General features: G+C 34.8%; 3 protein-coding genes across 4 annotated transcripts; all 3 read right to left on the bottom strand.

Annotated features, from left to right (window-relative positions):
* Window positions 1–2,079: 2,079 nt before the first annotated feature.
* LOC135152300 (uncharacterized) lies at window positions 2,080–8,047 on the bottom strand. The gene is made up of 7 exons (XM_064092187.1): window positions 8,032–8,047; window positions 4,995–5,365; window positions 4,251–4,500; window positions 3,515–3,702; window positions 3,076–3,334; window positions 2,365–2,516; window positions 2,080–2,247 (listed from the first exon to the last, which is right to left on the bottom strand). The coding sequence occupies exons 1-7, from the start codon at window positions 8,045–8,047 to the stop codon at window positions 2,080–2,082; spliced, it is 1,404 nt and encodes a 467-aa protein (XP_063948257.1).
* A 20-nt stretch (window positions 8,048–8,067) lies between these two features.
* LOC135152301 (RNA-binding KH domain-containing protein PEPPER-like) lies at window positions 8,068–12,471 on the bottom strand. Its single transcript, XM_064092188.1, has 7 exons — window positions 12,391–12,471; window positions 12,203–12,288; window positions 12,037–12,089; window positions 10,582–10,733; window positions 10,249–10,446; window positions 8,846–9,040; window positions 8,068–8,109 (listed from the first exon to the last, which is right to left on the bottom strand). The coding sequence occupies exons 1-7, from the start codon at window positions 12,469–12,471 to the stop codon at window positions 8,068–8,070; spliced, it is 807 nt and encodes a 268-aa protein (XP_063948258.1).
* A 2,842-nt stretch (window positions 12,472–15,313) lies between these two features.
* On the bottom strand, window positions 15,314–19,312 carry LOC108219084 (uncharacterized membrane protein At1g16860). 2 transcript variants are annotated; one of them, XM_017392346.2, is made up of 6 exons: window positions 19,134–19,312; window positions 17,548–18,316; window positions 17,319–17,415; window positions 16,457–16,612; window positions 16,071–16,282; window positions 15,314–15,851 (listed from the first exon to the last, which is right to left on the bottom strand). In XM_017392346.2, the coding sequence occupies exons 2-6, from the start codon at window positions 18,195–18,197 to the stop codon at window positions 15,659–15,661; spliced, it is 1,308 nt and encodes a 435-aa protein (XP_017247835.1). In that variant the 5' UTR covers window positions 18,198–18,316; window positions 19,134–19,312; the 3' UTR covers window positions 15,314–15,658. The 2 variants fall into 2 exon arrangements, with proteins under 2 accessions (XP_017247835.1, XP_017247834.1); XM_017392345.2 differs by having other exon boundaries at window positions 17,319–18,316; window positions 19,134–19,278.
* Between the last annotated feature and the right edge of the window lie 1,138 nt (window positions 19,313–20,450).

Consider the following 20,450-nt stretch of genomic DNA (forward strand, 5'->3'; position numbering starts at 1 on the left):
TTCCCCGTCGTGCTGCATCTTCATTTGTCTAAGTTAGTTCTGCACTCTATGTTCCTTGTTTGCCCACTTCGTTCATCACCGATTTTCGATCTTCTTCATTGTGTTGCACCTCCAATTGATTAAAATAGATGACATGCATTCCGGAAAAAAACATTATCCACGAAGAACAAGTGGACATTCGGTTGTTCTTCAATTAAAACCCATTTTTACTCAAGTTTAGTTCTACAATATCATCACTAATTAAACAAATTCTAGATATTATATAATGTATCACATATGCATACAATGAAAATAAAGGACGATGATAGATATAGTTGGGTTGGATGTTTTGCAACTGACATATAAACATAATTGAAGTCGCTGATGGCAGTCGGGCGGTGATGCTAAGCTCAAAGATGTAACACTGATGCAAACCACGATGGTGCTGCAAGCTTATTAACAGTGATGAGATTTTATTGTAACTAAAGTTTTTTAGGAGAGATGTAGGTGATAATGATGTATACGCGATACTGGGATAGTCCTTTTTACAGTTGCAAGATATACGTTTTCTACAAATTCTCATACGATAGTTGAAATAAATATAAAAATTATTATTTTATTCCCTAAATCTCAGTCATACATTAGTGTTGTGATCTAATGATAAATTATTTGGTCTACAAAAACTACAAAAAAAGTTAGGAATATACAGAACCCCAACACTAATATTTATATGTAACTTACATTACATGTTATAATTAGTATTTATTTTCCATCAAAAAAAAAAAATTAGTATTTATTTAGTAGTACTATAATATACAACTAATTTATCCTCTCTATGCTTGTTATATATAAGAGTGACTTGTATTTTGCATCCCTTTTCTATGGCCAAAAATCAATGTCTACTTTATAAAATTTTATTTTGCATCCCGTGTGTTTCAAAGCCGATTCAAGTTACACCCTCAGTCCGTTTTAGCATCCAATTAAGATGTTAACGTTAAAATTTTCAAGGATATAACAGGATTTATGCATTTTAACGATTATATTACTGTGTATGTATATATCAACTCTTTGCATCTTAACCCTAATTATGTTTCTTCTTCATCATATACAGGTCTTCTATAAGCCCTAAATATTATCTATCTCATCTGGATCATGGCTGAGATGTGCCTTTGTAGGCCATCAAAGAGGGTGGTTGAGAGAACGGCTTGGACGGACTCAAATGTTGGGTTTCGGTTCATCAGTTCTGTTGATTACAAAGTATAATATATTCAAATGCATGTGTGGATCCACCACTCTGTGATTGTGCGCGAAGAATCGTACCGGGTCTACTAAGACGACGAAGTAATGCTTTAGAACGATTTTGAATAATTGCCGGATTGTAGAATGAAAAGGCAATTATTTCCCTTTGACTAATGTTAACAGTCAATTTTAACGTTCATCCATAAAAATGGTGTAACCTGTATCGAGTTTGAAACATACGGGATGCAAAGTGTAATTTTATAAATAGATATATAGAACTTATTTTTTCTCATAGAAAAGGGAGTGAAATTTATATATAAAGATCGATATAATCTAAACAATCGTAGCGACTCGTATAAATATATTATATATGTATGTGTGTTTTTCAACATTCCATTTTATCTCAATGACGATCTCTCAGAGATTTTATGAAATCAATTTCAATTGACGTTATAGGTCAAACTATATGTATAAGTTAATCGTTAATGAATGGTATCTATTGGGTTTTGACAAATTAACAAGTCTCTCCACTAACAAGTGTAGCATAATCTATCATATGTGGATTATATTGTGTGATAAATGAAAGTCCATCTCTGTATATCAGCTAAGATAAGGTACTAATAGATTAATTACTTAAATATTATTTAAAATAAATTTATATCTAAAAATTAATAAAAAAATATTGTGTACAACATTCAAATTAATATATTTATCATAATAAATATTACAAACATGGTAACCGGCAGTGAGAGTACCCTAGCTAAATCTCTACATTTCATCTCAACCGATCCAGGTTCCTAAACTAATTGTATAATCATCTGTCTAAGACTTATTATCTTTTCAATATAACAACCAGGACTCTTACAAGAAAAATATTACAGGAGATGTACATGAAAACAACAAACATAGGATGACCCTTTCACATCCAGTAGCTGCGGTATCCTCATAATCCGAAAGATCAGAGTATTCACAACCATCAGATCCTGCTTGAGTAGTCGGGTTCAGCGTCATCTTGTCAGCATTATCAGTCTGTCGAATAAGTTTATATAGAGGCACAATTTAGTGTTTTCACAAGTCAAGTAGCAAAATGTAATTCAAAGCATAAACACATTATAAAGCTATACAAGTGTACAAAGGTAAACTTACATTCTTCTCAAATAAAGGAAGAACACTGTGATCCACCAAAAAATTTCTCAAGTGTCCAGCAACATATTTAAGAGCTTTAAGAACATTGATGGCTTCTCCTTCCAATTCCACAACCTTTTCATCTGGATCGATGACATAGGTTGGGACTTCAGCTATCCAAAAAACTTTAGTTAGATGACTCATAGTATAATGATCAATTGTACTTCACTAACAAAGTAATTATGGATATGGGCATGTGGGAACGAATAAACTCCTGGAGTTAGACTTATGGATACTTAGTCCGGAGACAATTTAAAAAATGAGAATACGACTAATCTAATATTTTGAATCCCTATAACAAATTATCACATGCATGTCATCCACATTTAACAACTCTAACTTTGTAAGTAGTCATCTCAGAATGCACAAACAAGCTCCTAAAAGGGAGGAAGCAGACATATCAAAGTGATAAGACAATAGAAACATCTTAGGCGAATACATAATCAGGCAACACAATCTAACCCCATTAATTAACCTGCTAAAAAATCGACTCTGTCTTCAACTTAGTGACGCTGCATTTCATTATATCAATTGAGGAAAAGATCTTTCTTACGAAAAGCTAAGCATGACTCGAAATTTCCATGGTATAACATGTATTAGTCAATCACCAAGAATATCAAACATCACATAAATGCATAATACTACCCACATAATCGCCAAAACAAAACATACCACTTGAAAGTACCCGAATTGCAGAGCCACTCGCCTCCTGCATCGGCCTGATTCTCGCCCCTTGCCTGCCAATCAGGCTAAAGGCTTGTCCCGAAGGCACCAATAAACGCACACAGCAATTCACAGCAGCGGCTCCTGATGATTTGATATCATCTTCATCACCCTCGGGTAATCCAATTACCTGCTTAGATAGCCGCATCACGGCCACCATAGCGGGCGATAACGCAGCATCTGGATCCTCCTTACCAGATATCACCACCTGAATTCAACAATCACTTAAAATTATAATAACATCAAAATCAAAATCAAGAACAAAATAATCATAATCACTGATTTGCACAAAATCACAAGTTTCAACTACAACAAAATCACCGGTTCACATAAAGATAAACAAGAACAAACTGAAAACCCTAGATGAAAAAATTAACGAAGCACTCACTACGCGATGAGGACAAGTGACAAGCCCAGGAAGAACATTGACACGAGCACCAGTCTCAACACACAGCTTCTTGACGGTCTCTCCTTTCTTTCCAATGATGGAGCCCACTTTCATCAGCGGCACGATCAATCTGTACACGTTGCATCCGGGCCAGCCATCTGAATCGATATTACATGCTGGAACTTCATCTATACACGAACTTTAGTGTTAGATGACTCATAGCAAAATGATGAACTGTACTTCAGGAACAAAGTTATAATGGATATGGGCATGTGGAAACAAATTGATTCCTGGAGTTAGGCTTATGGATACTTAGTCCGGAGACAACTTAAAAAATGAGCAGACCATTAATATATCATTGCCTAAAGTTTTTGGTTCCAATTAATGGCAGTCAAATATAGCAAGAGTGAGCAAATCTAAAGGGAAGCCCTTAGAAATTGGCGCGAAAGGTCAGACACGGATCTACATCTACTAATATAAATGATGGACGGAGGAAACAGAAGTATCAAAGTAATCAGACAATAAATTAAACATCTCAGGCAAATAAATAGTTATGCAACACAATATATGGCAATTCAAGATATCTTCGCCAACTAAAACAATATCGATTATCTCTCCCAAAATCATATACCTAATTAGAAGATCACCAAAGATAAAATCCAACACATCACTTATAATACATTATGCAATTAAAGGGAATTGAATACTCTACATAATTTCCAAACAAAACATATACCTCTTGAGAAAACCTGTATTGCGGCGCCACTAGCCTCCTGCATCGACTTGACTGTCAACCCTTGTCGACCAATGAGACTATATGCTTGTCCAGAAGGAACCAATAAACGGACACAGCAAGACACAGGAGACGTTTCAATGTCATCTTCATCACCCTCGGGTAATTCATTTATTCGTCTGGATAGTCTCATAACCGCAACCATAGCCGGTGACAACACAGCATCTACTTCTTCTTTACTAGAAACCAGCACCTGAATTCAACAATCACTTCAATTAAACGAGAAGCACCTTATGATAAAAACCCTATCATTCTAATCACTAATTTGCACCACATCACCAGTTTCAACAACACAGATCACACGTTCTCATCATCAGATCACAAACTTATAAGCAAAAATAAACAAGATAAATCGAAAAGAAACTAAAATCCTTGATCTCAAAACCCTAGATCTAAGAAATCAGTAATTTGCACCATATCACCAGTTTCAACAACACAAATCACAGGTTCTCATCAGATCACATGCTTATAAACAAAATAAACTAACAAGTAAATCGACAACAAAATAAAACCCTAGATCTCAAACCCTAGATCTAAGAAATCAGTAATTTGCACCATATATATCACCAGTTTCAACAACACAAATCACATGTTCTCATCAGATCACAAGCTTATAAACAAAAATAAACAACAAGATAAATCAAAACGAGAAAGTAAAACCCTAGATCTAAGAAATTAGATACTCACGATGCGATGAGCAGAAGTGATCACAGGGCCATGAAGAACATTGACACGAGCACGAGTCTCTGCGCAGAGCTTCTTGACGGCCTCTCCCTTTCTACCAATGATGCAGCTAACTTTCGTCGCAGGCACGATTATTCTGTACACGATGTATCCGGACCAACCAGGCCACTTGGGCTGCTCAGGCTGGGCCGCTGGGGATTCGGTGGGTGTAAGTGGAGATGTAACAAGCTCTGGCTCGGTGAGTGGTGCGGTGGTGGTGACGGTGGGGTGCGAGGAGGCCACTGATTGGGAGAGATTATGAAAGGTGGTGGGTTGGTAAGATAGCGAAAAAGAAAGCGGCGATGTAAAAAATGCTTGCCCCAAGATGGCTGCTGCTGCGTGTTGAGAATATGAGAGTGAGGGGTTATTTATAACTGGGCAATTGGTCTAGGGGCAATTGCGGCATTTAGGTATTCCTTGATATTGACCGCTATTCTTTTAAATGAATTTTTTGAGGTTTTTGGCGAAATTTCTGTATCTAGTCGGAGAATCGGGACATATTCAATTGGGATTTTAAAGATTTTCTTTTCATTTATGAAGTTTCGGTATATTCAATTTAGATTTTAAAAAACGTATCAAAATCTTTGATTATTCAATTCAGATTTTAAAAAACGTATCAAAATCTTTGGTTATTCAATTTAGATTTTAAAAAACGTATCAAAATCTTTGGTTATTTAATTTAGATTTTAATTTATCTTATTCTCCCTCTATACTCCTTCTGTGCCTCTCATTTCTTTACAATTTTTTTAATGGCTCGACACGTATTTTAAGACGCATATAAAACATAGTTTCATAACTTTTTTTTAAAAATTTATCTTTTTTGTATAAAAGTTTAGAAAGTAAATTTTTATTCAGAACAAAAAGTTCAAAATAATTTATCAAACTATATTTTATGATAGCATTAGAATGCGTGCCGAGCCCCCGTCCCCCAATGTAAACAATTGAGGGTGATGGAGGGAGTAAAATCTATTGATATTTAATAAGGATTTTAAATTATATTTGCAAATCTATGATATTTAATTAAAATTATTTAAAATCTATTTAAATATGATGATATCAATGAATTTTTTGGATATCATAAAGAGTGATATATTATCTACCCCAAATTCTATCTCAAAAAATTTTCACAAATAACGTGGCAGACACATGGATGATTTTAATTAGGCGGTTTATATGGATATAGGAGCTCCGATCCGATTATTATTAGTTTGAGTGTAACCAATCAGATATTGCAAACTAGGATTTGTGAAGAAAATTTTGGAAGAAATTTCGGAGTAACCTAGCATTTTCCTATCTTAAAATAATGAATCTTGTAGGTCTATATTGTGTATTTTATGGTTTTCGAAGTCCTACTATATTTCAAGAGATCATCCTGTGAGATTTGAAACATTGTACTTGAATCCCAAACACTCTAAATCAGTTCTATCATATTTTATCAAGAAAATGCTTGAAATCAAAATAAAATACAATCCATTAAAATCCATAGATTAGTGTTAATTAGAGTTGAACACACCTCTCCTTACGCTCGAACTAAATATTTTTTTTTTAAATATGATTCTTTTTGTGAACTATTTTGTGTAAATTTAATTCTGCTCTACAATCACTTTAGACTATTATGAGTACACCACAAGAAAAGCGGCTGATTCGATCGCTTTTTGACTCGGAAGCTATTTTTGTCAAAAACTTATACCTTTCGGGACTAATTTCTGGTCAAAAATATTCGGACGGGAAATTTGCTGCACTTTCGAATTTGAAACTTTTAAATGATTTCAGTATCTTTCGATCGTTCCTCGTAGAATTTATATTTTCGAATTTTCGACAGTTTTTGGTCGCTCGAAAATATAAATTCGACCGTTTCAGTAATCATATCAAAGAAAAATCTCTTTAGCGTTGTTTTATATTACCTTCCTTATTTGACACGCACTTCAATACTTCTATAAAATATGATTCTATTACTTATTTTTAAGGTTTTTTTCCTTGAATATTCGGAACTTACGACGGATTTAATGTGCGTCGTAAGTTTAACTATTATTTTAGTGAATTGTGGGTCCCATCAAGTACAACTAACGATGCTTAATAATACTTCCGACGCATGTATCAAATTGTGACATTTTTCCGAACTTACTAATTGAGCAAAACGACGGAAGTATTCCGTCGTAAATTCGGAACTTCAGACGGATGCTAGGCTTACTTTCCGTCGTAATACCCTGTTTTGTTGTAGTGAATAAAAATTGATAGTTAAATTTTTATACATAAAAAAAATTTAAAAATAAGCTATAGAACTATATTTAAAGAAGCATTAAAGTGTGTGCCGCTCCCCCGCGTATACAACTAGGGGGAAAGAGGGAGTATTTGTTTCTTAAAAATGTTCTTAAATTTTGAAAAAACTTACCCAAATATCCTTTTTAATTAAATATTAAAAAATAAGTCCTTAAATTTGAAGTTCTTTAAAAAATGGAACTTACCCAAATATCCACTGCTACAACAATTAATTTAAAATTATTAATTAAATATGTTAATAGAATATAATAGGATTCTAATACCTCTTCTACCAACTTCCCCTATCTAAACCCTAATCTCTTGAAACCCCAGCCTCCCACTCTTCCTGCCCTCATTTCTCATCCTTCACCCCGCTCTTGAAGTTTTGCTAGGCATATATATAGTTGAGGACACTTACTGCCCATCAGCTAGCAATTTAGAAGGGCACAATTTGATAAGATTTCATTGTAACGCTATTTAAATCAAGTCCTATATATCTCAAAATTAGGAATATCTCTAAGCATGCCATGTTGCCTCCTCGAGATCCTGCTTAATTTATAGATAATGTAGAAATAAGATTTGAAAAGCTTAATTGTATAAATCATCTGTCTCAAACTTAAACCAACAATCTACTTAAATTGTACAACAGAACAACCAGCAAGGACTCTAAGGGGGCAAAAAGAAAACAGGAAATGTAAATATAAACAACATATGTAAAAGGAAATCTTATCCCAGCATTTACATCCTGGAGCTACCATGTCCCCTAGTTCTGATTGCGTTAGCTCCTGAGGAGATCTTCGTCCAGCTTGCTAACACATTCCTACAGAATGAAAAAGAAATATTAGCCAGGATCTTATAAACACTTATTTCCCTTCCTAGTTATACCATGTATGGGTTCTAGCATTAGCATGTACTTGGAGAAATCATAATACAAGAAAACTGTGTATTGTCATGTCTAATTCATTGATCTAACTGTAGTATGAGAAAGCAAGCACAGGACAGGATTTTCATGAAAAAATATAAAGTGATTTTGACCCCAAATGTAGGGATGCAATTTGCAAATAACAATAATTTTAATTATTTAATTTGATGACAACCAGGATATTGAGTATATTATGGTCAACTAAGATCACATGACCGGGACCTAGTAAAACCTGAAAGAATGTAATAATATACATATATAGGGTCGCGCTCAAAAGAGAACCAGTCATATATAATATATATATATATGATTTTGGACATAGTTAACACCGATAACATAAATAAAACACATTTTAGCTGAAATTCTATGACTTAAATGGTCCATAGGAAAACTAAATATAATTTGATAGCATGTCAAAAAATATAAAGCCATTTCGCTCAATGCGGCGTATCATGTCGCGCATACAAGACTTTTTCTTATAGAATCTTCTTCCTAAGAGCTAAGAGTCCGGAGAAGAGGAGAGATTCAGAAAAGAGAGAGTCCCCATCCTGGCATTACAAGGATCACTTCACGCAATCCGAAGAGGTTTTGCAGAAGTCCTTAGCCGAGGAACACGTGTAAATGATCCTCTTACCTGAATAAGTTGCTGAGCAACCTCAACCTCTGATGGTGTCCCCTTAATCTGAATGGTTATTTCATCTGGTAAACCTGGGCTTTCTTGCACAGTCACAATAGCACCACTATACCGACGGATGTATGCGATATTTGATCCATCTACTCCAATAATGCCATGGGCATACATGAGAGGAACTTGCGTTGTTTGTGCTACCTATTTATGAGGAAACATGTCACAGTCAGAAACACCACACTTCAGGGTAATATACAGATGATATTCCAGAATGTCCGAAACACATATGAGAACAGAGCACAGACTGGAAATCTCCCAGACAATATAAATCAACACTAACTGTAAACAGATTCAACAATGTAACAGTTTAGTCTTTGATAAAAATCTGAAGCGCTTTTAAAACTAAAAAAAGAGACCCTCGAATCAGTAAATAGATTTCCCAGGATATCTATTAGTAATGGCTAATGGATGCTCGGGTGATTTGGTTCCACTTTCAGACAAACTAATTTTTGGTCTTGAATGTGTGTAAACATCCTAATAGTTTAGCTTGTGTATTCTCTTTTTGATGCAATCAATATGCAATGCCTCAATACAAACCCTCTACTAAAGTGACATATGTACTAGGGTAATAAAGGGTAATTAAATCCTTAATTAATGTGGTGAGGTGGCAGTAGAGAGGGATAGAGATAAGGAGGAGTAAAGGTTGTAGCCTTCAGCATTTGAGAGATCTTCTGTAAATGCCTCGTAGGTGGTCGGGGTTTGCAGAACAAAGAGAAAGAGGGTATGGAGAGACCATGGATCAACAGTGGAAATTACCGATCAAGGGGGTCACTGGAGATATTGTAAGATAGATGGATTCTGCATGTGTAAAGATGTTTATCGATTTATCAATGGTAGAATTCGAGGGGATTCCTTTGTTTGGTACCAGTTGGAAAACAGGAGATAACCTATTCCTTTGTTTTGGTTTGCTGTGAAGCAGACCGAAAGAATGGCAAAGTTCTGCTAGGAATTTATCAAGATTAATCAGCACCACAGTTTTTGCCAGCCATCATTGCACAATTGCACAGGTTCAAAATTTAAAACTAAACAGGTTAACTCAAGTTTAAAATTTCAATTTATTACAAAGAAACAAAAAGAAAAAAGGCTAAAGCATCTATCTCGCGCTTCCTGGTACCACTTAATCCTCCCTTATTCAGTAATCTCTAAAGAGAGAATACTGTAAGTAGGGGAAACTGAAGCGCAATGGTTCTTGAGTTAATGAACTTCATTAAACATAAAGACATTAGTGTTGAATATATTTTTCTTCGATCAAAGTTTTTTTCTAAAGCGCAGCCCCTACAGCCCCAATAGACCAAATCCCTGATAGGTCCCCTCATAGATGGTAAATGGACAAATGCGGTATAACAAACCTGAGGATTGATAGGTCCAACCTCCAAAGAAGATATTCTTGGAAGTCCAGCCGCTTGTCCATTATATGGCCACCCAGACAAATAGGATACAGGGTCCTCATTCCTTTCGAGATCAGCAAAAAGTGCATCCTGCTTTACCGAAAGATCAGAGTATTCACTACCATCAGATCCTGCTTGAGTAGTCGGGTTCAGCATCATCTTGTCAGCATTATCAGTTTGTTGAATAAGTTTATATAGAGGCACAATTTAGTGTTTTCACAAGTCAAGTAGCAAAATGTAATTCAAAGCATAAACACATTATAAAGCTATACAAGTGTACAAAGGTAAACTTACATTCTTCTCAAATAAAGGAAGAACACTATGATCCACCAAAAAATTTCTCAAGTGTCCACCAACATATTTAAGAGCTTTAAGAACATTGATGGCCTCTCCTTCCAATTCCACAACCTTTTCATCTGGATCGATGACATAGGTTGGGACTTCAGCTATCCAAAAAACTTTAGTTAGATGACTCATAGTATAATGATCAATTGTACTTCACTAACAAAGTAATTATGGATATGGGCATGTGGGAACGAATAAACTCCTGGAGTTAGACTTATGGATACTTAGTCCGGAGACAATTTAAAAAATGAGAATACGACTAATCTAATATTTTGAATCCCTATAACAAATTATCACATGCATGTCATCCACATTTAACAACTCTAACTTTGTAAGTAGTCATCTCAGAATGCACAAACAAGCTCCTAAAAGGGAGGAAGCAGACATATCAAAGTGATAAGACAATAGAAACATCTTAGGCGAATACATAATCAGGCAAAGAATCCCCGTTCGAGGTTCGGCGCGTGGTTGGGGATGGGTATTAAATTCGAGGGATCAGGGACAGGGATAGTACTCCCGATCCGAAGTGCCGCGCGTCCATCCCTTCTTATAAGGTTAAAAATGAATTCGCTTATTCGAATATGAGTTTACTTGTCATTTTAATTATTATAATTTATATTCATATAATAAAAATAAGTAAATGTCATTTTAAAGCACAGTGGCATATTTATTTAGATTAGTTTGAATAATTTAGGAATACAAAGACTACTCTAAAAAGGTATTTTGATGCTCGATTTTTATTTGTATAGAATAGTTTAAATAACATACCTTCACGGCAATCTTATTCTCCTCAAAATATTTGGTGACTTAAAATAAAGTACCTTTTTCTGATTATGCCAGATATGATTAGTTATTCCTTCCTCACTAGGTTAGATGCTGCTATATATAGCAGGATTGTAGGATGCTATTTCCCGTGGAGTTGTGACTTGTCACCTCTGTTCTATTAAAATTTAAAAAAACCATTTTGGCAAACTTAAAAAAGTGACTTCTTACTTCAAGTACAGAAGTGGGTTAAAAGTAAGAAGTAAATAAGTTAATAACGTGTTTGGAAAAGAAGTAGAAGCTGTGAGAGAAAAACTAGTATTCTCAGCTTCTTAAAAATAATTTTACTTATTTACACAAACGAGTGAAAAAAAACAGAAGTCAGAAGCTGCTTCTACTTCCTTGAAACAAATAGGCCCATAAAATCCTCGCCCAAAGAAGCAACAGCAACAAGCCAACAACCAAGAAACCATCTGGCCTAATCAAACAACAGCGAGCTCGTATTGCATACAATTGCTTTCCCAAATTATAACACCACCAAATGTTTCAATCAGTAGAACTGAGATAACTACACAAGGTGAAAATGTGGTGCAACATTAGCAACCAAAGAGCTGCCTCACCATGTAACCAGGAACAGCAAACCGCCTACAAGAATCTCTTGTGCAAGTGTCGCATAAGTTTTGAGCTCCTTGTACCTTCCATGTCAATTACAGAATTCAGAAATCATCACCACCATCAGAATTCACCACATAGAACAGAAAAAACAATAAAGTCTATCAGTAAATGACTGCGGTTTACCAGTAGTTACCACACCAAAGCAAAACTTTGTTTGGCAGCTTCTTCATCTCTTCCAAGGATGGCAAGCACTCGCTTCAACAGCAAATATATTCTCGCCTGAGACAGAGCAACTCTGAAACAGAACAAAAGGAAGTGATCAGCGGCTTACGTTCTATCGTACATAAAATAGGAAGTGAGATCTCTACATATCTATCATACAGTATCTCTGACTTTGACAGGTCCATAAGTTTTCTCCAGATTGTTCACAATCATCATGTAGTCTTCCGAATCATTGTCCATAGGAATTATTGAACAACCCAACCTCTTATAACATTCAGTAAGCGGATCATCAATGATTAACCCTTCATGTTTTCTACCAGGTGTGAAGCAGCAATAATATCTCTAACGGTTTCAAAACCGGCTACAGCCTACACCAATTTAATTAACAATTCAAGTTAGGATAAGAGCTTATTGCAATTCGCACCCCTAGATTCCGGCTCAAAAACAATTTAGTATGCAAACTTTAGATAATTGCAGTTCGCCACCCACAGGTATTTTGTGAGTGGCTGAATCGGTTTTCACAAGTAATACACATATTAAGGTTAATAATCTTGCTTGATCTGCCACTTCCTAGATAAAACACGATTTTTACATTAAGAGCATTTCTCATATTTTTGATATAGTTGGCTGCAAAAATAGTACCTGATACAAGACAAATTAGAACTTGTATACAGTTTCAGCTGGCCTCACTCAAGTTTTGTCTCCCGAAAATGCAGAATCTTAAACCTTTTTTTTTAGCATACACTTTAAAGTTATAATGAAATAATCACTCTTCCTTTCAGGATGTAAAGTTTCTGCATTTCTCCGATTAGTTAATAATCTTATGGTTTCACTTTCCTCGGGTTTTAATGTAATGAGAATTGAGAACACAGATAGCTCACCGATTATTGACATATTCTTCCAAAGTAATGATCTATTTGCAAGCATCCTCGCGACTGCAAATTACTTGTTTTTACCCTAGGGTTAAAAATGGGGCGGGTTTGGGGCGGGGAATTCATTTCTCAGCCCCGCCCCATATATATTTTTCCTGCCCCGTCCCCGCCCCATTCCCCGCGGGGATTTATTTTCAATCCACATCCCCGCCCCACTGGGGATTTAATATAATTTCGCCCCGCCCCGCCCCGCCCCGCCCCGCCCCGCCCCGCCCCGCCCCGCTGCTATAATATACGAGAATTTTTTCTTCAGAATTTAATAAAAATATACGAGACATGTATATTAAAAGTAAGAAACTAAATATAATAGAAATCAAAAAGACATGTTATACATTGTAAAATTATAGTTTTGTGTATTATAAAATAATAATATTAAAAATAATAAATATATTATATTAAATATAATAAATATATTATATTAAATATATTATTTATATATATTAAATATATGCGGGGCGGGGAATCCCCGCGGGGAATCAACAAATACCATATTTACCCAATAGTTTGGCGTCGCAAAATATATTCTCCGTCACTACCCCATCCCCCATATTAGCGGGGCAAATTTGCCCCATTCGGGGCGTGTTGGGCGGGTTCCCTATTTTTCAACCCTATTTTACCTCAATCTTACATTTCTTTGCCAGCGATGAAGTTTCTCCCTCTTTCTGCTCACAAAAATAAAAGGAACTGCATGAAGCTTTACCATAAATGTTTGGCATGAATATGTTTGCTCCAAAAACAAGTTTAGAAGAAGATTTTAGCTCCCATTAACACATAAGCTAAGACAAGTTTATTGCCGATTACAGTTATGATACGTAAACAGAAATTGAAATTCTATTAAGGGGCCGTTTGGAAACATGCATTTCATTTCAAATGACGGACTTCAAATAACGGGATTTGAGTTATCATTTCAAATTCTCATATTTATACAAACATTGAATGTGTGGATTTCAAATGAAATCCAAATCCAAATTCTCAAACAAATTTTTTGATCAAATCCAGAATTTCAAATGAAATCTCGGTTCCCAAACAGGCCAATAGTACTATATTTTCAGTCTGCCTTGCTCTCCCGGCACATGCATCTGATCCCAGACTGGCCTATTAAAATCACTAGCCAGCATTTCCTCCCATCCCAGAACAGAAGATATATGATCAGAATTGGTACGTGAATAGTTAAACATTATTTGTGTCGAGTAATAATGTGCATTGAGCTGGTTTCTGGGCTAGTGCCGCACTCGTAATCATAAATACTTTCAAGAATTTTTAGATGCCCAACTCGAGAGCAATTAAATTACACACAAATAATCATATACTCGAATAATATAAGATAGAATAAAATTGAAAATTTAAATTTTAAGAATGAAATTCTAATTTTGAGTCAAACGATAATTTTCATGTTATCTTGAGATTTTATCTTAATATATTGGGTTAATAACTTCTGAAGGCTTGCAAGAAAACTTTAACAAAATTACAAATCATGAACTAATATATTATATTTATAACGATCTAAATAATAATAACATACTGCTCCCTCCAGGTAGTTTACGTTCACTGTTTGCACGCATTTTGAGGCTCCCGTAAAGTATAGTTCCATAATTTTTTTTTCAAAATTTTCATTTTTTGAATAAAAGTTTATATATCAAATTTTTATTCAGAACAAAAAAAATTTAAAAATATATTATGGAACTATACTTTAAATGAGGGTTGAAAAGCGTGCCAAAAAGTAACGTAAAGAAATGTGGGGCCAGAGGGAGTATTTTTAAATTATAAACATCATTTATTATCATATCGAACTAATATATTCTATTTATAATGATCAAAATAATAATAACATACTATTTTTAAATTATAGCCGACCAATATAATCAATATCATCAAATCACATCATCGAATAACAGGTTCAGCAAAGCAAATTTTATGTCTTACCGATTCAATTTTGCCGGCCATCGGAGATGCTCTCATGTTGGTAAAAGTGCTGGGGGATTTGTGTGGCAGGGTGTATGAATCTAAATACACTGCACCGTCTCCAATGAAACTTGTAAAATACAAGACAAAAAATGGGGCACAAATCCTATCTACATCCAACAACCTTTGTAAGTCTGTAACGGAACCATCAATTCAAGCCATCATTGTTTTGCTCGAAAAGACAACACTTCTGTTCTAAGAAAACAACGATACAATATCACAACTTTGTAGGTACAAACTTGAAATCGAATAGACAAGATACAAAAATTATCTCAAAACATTTTCTACAAATAATACTATCAAACTGTAAACTCCTCGATTTTATCAACATCTCTCTCTAATAATCACACCAATGAAATTTAAAAAGGCCCCCCAACATATAATGTGGGTAAGGGAAAAGATTATACGAAAACTATACACCTGGTTAAAGGGACGAAGCAGGACTCTTAGGACCACAACATAAGAAGCCCATTTAGCATCGAAAGCACCAAAACAGCACATACCCAATACGTTTTTCTTTTATTAATAGCTGGCTACACAGGAATAGCATCAATCTTTGAAGAATCCTCACATCTTATAACAATTCCTTCAAGGTGCGCAGGAAGAGTGCACTTAGACCACAGGCAACCTGTAGGTACTGGATCCGGAGGAGGTACAATCATCAGTACATTGTCATTTCGTTGTACAACTCCCATTACACTTACAGTACTGCCTTCTTTGATGTACCTGTTATGTTGAGAGAGTAAAATTCATTTCTAGCTTGAATATATATCAGTAGATCTTTAAAAACATTTTCAAATTATTGATGAACATGTTCAGATACATGCATCAGTTTTTTTAATTTAGTTATTGCAAGCATGCATTTGGTATGTTTTGATTTCACATAATTATTTTTGCTATTTTATAATGAGAGTAATATTATGCAGAAGATAACAAGACCATTACCCTTCTTTCAATCGCATTACTCGATCATCACCAGAAAGATTTCTCTTCCCTAACCACCTCACAAATTCTGGGGACATATCCCTGTTTGATTGATTGATGTCAACTGCAATTGATTCATCAACGTAAGGAGTCACCTTAGCACCAGATCCGGCCTTTACCAATGCCCTTAACCCAGATTGAAAATCGGAAATGTAGAAATCAACCACATGCCTCTGCAATTATAGAAAAAATAACCTACTTGGGTTAAAATTCGGAATACGCTCGAAAGTATATATAAAGAACCTAAAACCAATGTGCCATGTACAAAACCTAAACATACTTGAGCAATTTAACATTATAGATGGAAAGAGAATTAAGTACTAGCTGCCGCCAACAGTATTTCTAACCTCAACTGATCGGACACCCCAACTAAATCGACGATGTGTTGGATTAGCAGCCTTAGAATCCCATCCTCGGTATTCATATAAACTTGTAGATGTATAGACACAGCGAGGAACTCTCTGGAATGATGATTCTAGAGGAATGTTTCCACATGTTACCACCTGCAAAAATGAAAGTAAATCTAAGCAATCAGCAGTAAGAACCCTTCAAAAAACATTTCTATGCAAGTGGTAAAGCTTAATCAAACAAATGCACCTATTAAAAAAATTCTTGACTAGGGAGGGACATTTGTATATCTATCAAACAACAAAAATGATGGTTACAGACATTTTCGAGGCAGTACAAAGGCTTAATCCCACTTCCAGTTTCTACTTGCCAAAGCCTTTTGATTAACGAGTTATCGCTAATTTGTACAGCAACCACAAGCAATGTACAAAAGAAAATTTTGTTCCAGTTTTGGTGGTAGATCAATGATGACGGCGCTGGATTTTATTAGTAATTTAATCAATAAAACGTTTTTCTAGTAAAGTTCATTGCTACAACTAGTCAAATAAGTGATTACAGAATCTGCGTATTTATTATAACTTCTAGACACAAAATTAAGAATGCATTGATCACATAGGTATAACAAGGTTTTATAATATAGAGTTCTGGATTTGAATATTGCTTTTAGTGATTCATGTTTAAATATAGCAAATGATAATGTCGAGTAATATAAGGAATATTATTAACTATATTATATATTTATTAAAACACATTCTATGCCGGCAAACGACAATGCTAGCAGTAATTACCCATGAGCTTTTAGCCTGCAGCTTTTACTGACGGACCATTAAAGAAGTTAAGAGAGACAGAGATAATACATACCCCTGAAACCTTGACAAACTGGCCATTCTTTGCAGTTCTGAGTTCACAGTCTGGATAGCGATCAACGAAACCAGTGACAGCTCTTGTTCCCCAACAACTATTCCAGACAAACACAATGGTTACAACAAGAAATAAAATAACAACAACAACAAAAAGAATAGGATTGCCAACTGCAGCTAAGATAAAAATGCCAGCAATAAATCCCATCACAAAGAGTAAAATGATGGACCAAAAAATTATCTTCGGGAAGGCTTTGAAGAAGGAATTCTCGTGCTCCTGGCCAAGCTTAGTAACAGCTGGGTTTTGAAGCACAGATGCACTACTTTGCTTGTGTGATCCTGTATAATCCAAAGGGCCAGAAGCCTTCCGAGGAGCTCCGGATGCATTAAGGGGGCCCGAAGTAATAGGCCCAGATGTTATGAGTCCTGTAGTAGGAAGAACTGGTGGAAGGGGGCCAGAATTGTGTCGAGAGTTGGCTCCTCCTTGAGGACCTGATGCCTTTTTTATTGGTTCCCCATGTTTATTTAGTGGACCAGAAGTGGTCTTCTTCATGGAAACAGAACCAGGAACACCGCCGTTTGGACCAGAACCCATCCGATTACCAGAGTTAGTGGTCATTGGATTAGAGTGTGAAGCAGCACCGCCAAAAGAACCTGTCCTTGAAGGAGCATTATTTATGGGTCCAGATTTTCTTGATCTAGTATCCATAGATGATATATCAAACATCTTGCCAAGTTCTCCAGACTTTTTTATATCACCCCCAGTGTAAGGTACTGCTGTTGAGCTCATAGTTGGAGTCCTTTCTTTCGGCGGCTGCTCTGGGCGGCCTGACACATATAGGCCATTGCTTAACTGATGCGAGGGAAATCGGGAACCCATATAGCTACTTCAGAGCCAAAATAGCCAATGACGTAAGCAGAATCGACAGCACAAAGACAAACTCCTAAGCACAAAATCTTTCAGAGGCTAACACTCTCGAATCAAGAATATGCCGGTACCTGATGAATAGCAGGTAATAGTTATGTACATCTAAATGAAGAGGCAAATACAAATGTTGTCGCTATCCGTAATTAGAAAAAACAAATCATATGAACTTTTCATTTATTATAATCCAAAGAAATTTGGCCTCTCAAGTCCTGATACGTGGAAAAGGATCTCATTCATATTCGTGTTGACGTCAATTGAGATGAGAATTTCTGATCTAAGTAATTAAAGATATTCACTTCTATAATTCAATATCTAGCTAATTACTTGTGATGTTCCGTAATAATGTCAGTAATGAAAAATCACACGAGTAGGCACACTTTTTTAGCAAAACACACCATCAAACACACAGCAGATCTGGAAGCCAAGTTTATAATACATGAAAGTACATAGCTAGATAACACAAAAAAAACCCTTGATCAGCAACATCTCGACCAAGTAGACTTTCCAAATGTGCATATAGATCACAGTTCCAAACAACAGGCAATCAATTCAAGATAAACTAAGAGAAATGCAGCACATAAATCAACAAAGTAGTTGTACAACTCAAACCACCTAGATCCAAAAAAACATAGAAAATAACTAAAACACTTGGTACTCAAACTAGAGATCAGAGAAACAAAAACAAACCCATGTACACAAATGATCCAAAACACAATCAGGTAATTTCAAGATTACATTTTGATATCAAGAACCCAACAAAGTTTCAATCTTTCTGCAAGAAAAGCAAGACCCATAATTCATATTGACCAGAAGTGTGGTAATAAATGAGTACAATTGAAAGGCGTGGTGAAATGATAGATATAAAGAGATGAGGATTGTATAGCACACCTGAAGAGGAGAGTAAAGTTGGAATTTGAAGAAGCTTGTACTGTCCATGCTGGTGGATCAGAGAGAGAGAGAGAGAGAGAGAGAGAGAGTTCAGAGAGGGGCGGTGGTGGGTTCTAAATGAGTGTTTGCTCACAAAATTTCAGTCAGAAAACAAAAACTACTGATACTAGTTACGATTTGATTATTTATTTGTTTACAGGGATTTATGTCTTCTTCCTGTTCCTTGATATGTTAAACTTTTTGTCTTACTTAAATATTAAATTCGAATTCTAGTACTAATTAAAACTGTTATTTTTAATGGAAAAAAAAACAATGTACTTGCATTCATAGTTAATTAATATAAATTCTAAGTTATATTTTCTGTCAAAATAAATTTAAAATAAAAATGTAAATAACCTCTCTCACTGTATTTGCACAAAACGGCCCAAAGTGTTATAAATACGGAAAATACTAAATATCTGAAAAATGTTTCTCAAATTTCACGTGTCATTTTTGATCAGATACTAAGTTATTAAATAGACATGGATATAATCATTTCAAATTGAGATATCACCTATTTGAAAATATTTTTGGAAAAATAATTTGGAATATTTAAGATTGATTTATAAATATATGTCGCAACCAAGTTTTCGTACCTTCTTTTATAGTGATATTATATTTATGTGAAGATAACTCAATTATATCGAAGTTCTAATTTTTCGTAAATACGTTGCCATAGTACACAAGTTGTACTCACTTGTATAGAATGGAATAAGAAAAGAATAAAATGAAAATTATAATATAAATTTCGAGTGATTAGAAAACTCTCATTAATTCGACCATTCTATTCCAACTATTTGAATTACAATCTAACCCACATGTTATGGAAGGAATGTTCATTCCATTTGTTTATCATGTTTTCCTATCATTTCTTCATGAGAAGTTTAACACACTCATATTTTATAATTATTATCTCATATTTTTTTTTTCTCCACAAAAACTCTTTATATATATATATATATATATATATATATATATAGAGAGAGAGAGAGAGAGTTAAGTTCTATGGAGTACAAAAAAAATTGGAGTATTGGAGTACAAAGTTTGATAAAATGTAATTTAGTCATCTAAATTTCAATTTTTTTTGTCCAATAATATTTGTAAATATTTGACAACCTGCACATTATGTTCTGCAACATAAACATCGTGATCAAATGGTAGAATAATTACTTTTATAAATCATAGGACTCTATGTTCTGCAATATAACTAATAAGCAGAACAATAATCTTAATACTTGTTAAAGTTGAAAAATATTAATGATTAATTGATAATTATGT

The sequence above is a fragment of the Daucus carota genome, chromosome 4, assembly GCF_001625215.2.
Source record: "Daucus carota subsp. sativus chromosome 4, DH1 v3.0, whole genome shotgun sequence".
NCBI lineage: Eukaryota > Viridiplantae > Streptophyta > Magnoliopsida > Apiales > Apiaceae > Daucus > Daucus carota.

What these genes read in the sequence shown, in the direction of transcription:
- LOC135152300 (XM_064092187.1), bottom strand. An exon ending in TCACTTGTCCTCATCGCGTA is followed by an intron (nt 3,335 to 3,514) that starts GTGAGTGCTTCG and finishes TGTTGAATTCAG; the next exon opens with GTGGTGATATCTGGTAAGGA. An exon ending in AATTCGGGTACTTTCAAGTG is followed by an intron (nt 2,517 to 3,075) that starts GTATGTTTTGTT and finishes TTTTTTGGATAG; the next exon opens with CTGAAGTCCCAACCTATGTC.
- LOC135152301 (XM_064092188.1), bottom strand. Translation starts at nt 12,471, where the DNA reads ATGGACAATGATTCGGAAGACTACATGATGATTGTGAACAATCTGGAG. An exon ending in CAAAGTTTTGCTTTGGTGTG is followed by an intron (nt 12,090 to 12,202) that starts GTAACTACTGGT and finishes TTGACATGGAAG; the next exon opens with GTACAAGGAGCTCAAAACTT. An exon ending in ACAAGAGATTCTTGTAGGCG is followed by an intron (nt 10,734 to 12,036) that starts GTTTGCTGTTCC and finishes TTTTTTGGATAG; the next exon opens with CTGAAGTCCCAACCTATGTC.
- LOC108219084 (XM_017392345.2), bottom strand. Translation starts at nt 18,197, where the DNA reads ATGGGTTCCCGATTTCCCTCGCATCAGTTAAGCAATGGCCTATATGTG. An exon ending in GGGGTGTCCGATCAGTTGAG is followed by an intron (nt 16,283 to 16,456) that starts GTTAGAAATACT and finishes CTATAATTGCAG; the next exon opens with AGGCATGTGGTTGATTTCTA. An exon ending in GTAATGCGATTGAAAGAAGG is followed by an intron (nt 15,852 to 16,070) that starts GTAATGGTCTTG and finishes TCAACATAACAG; the next exon opens with GTACATCAAAGAAGGCAGTA.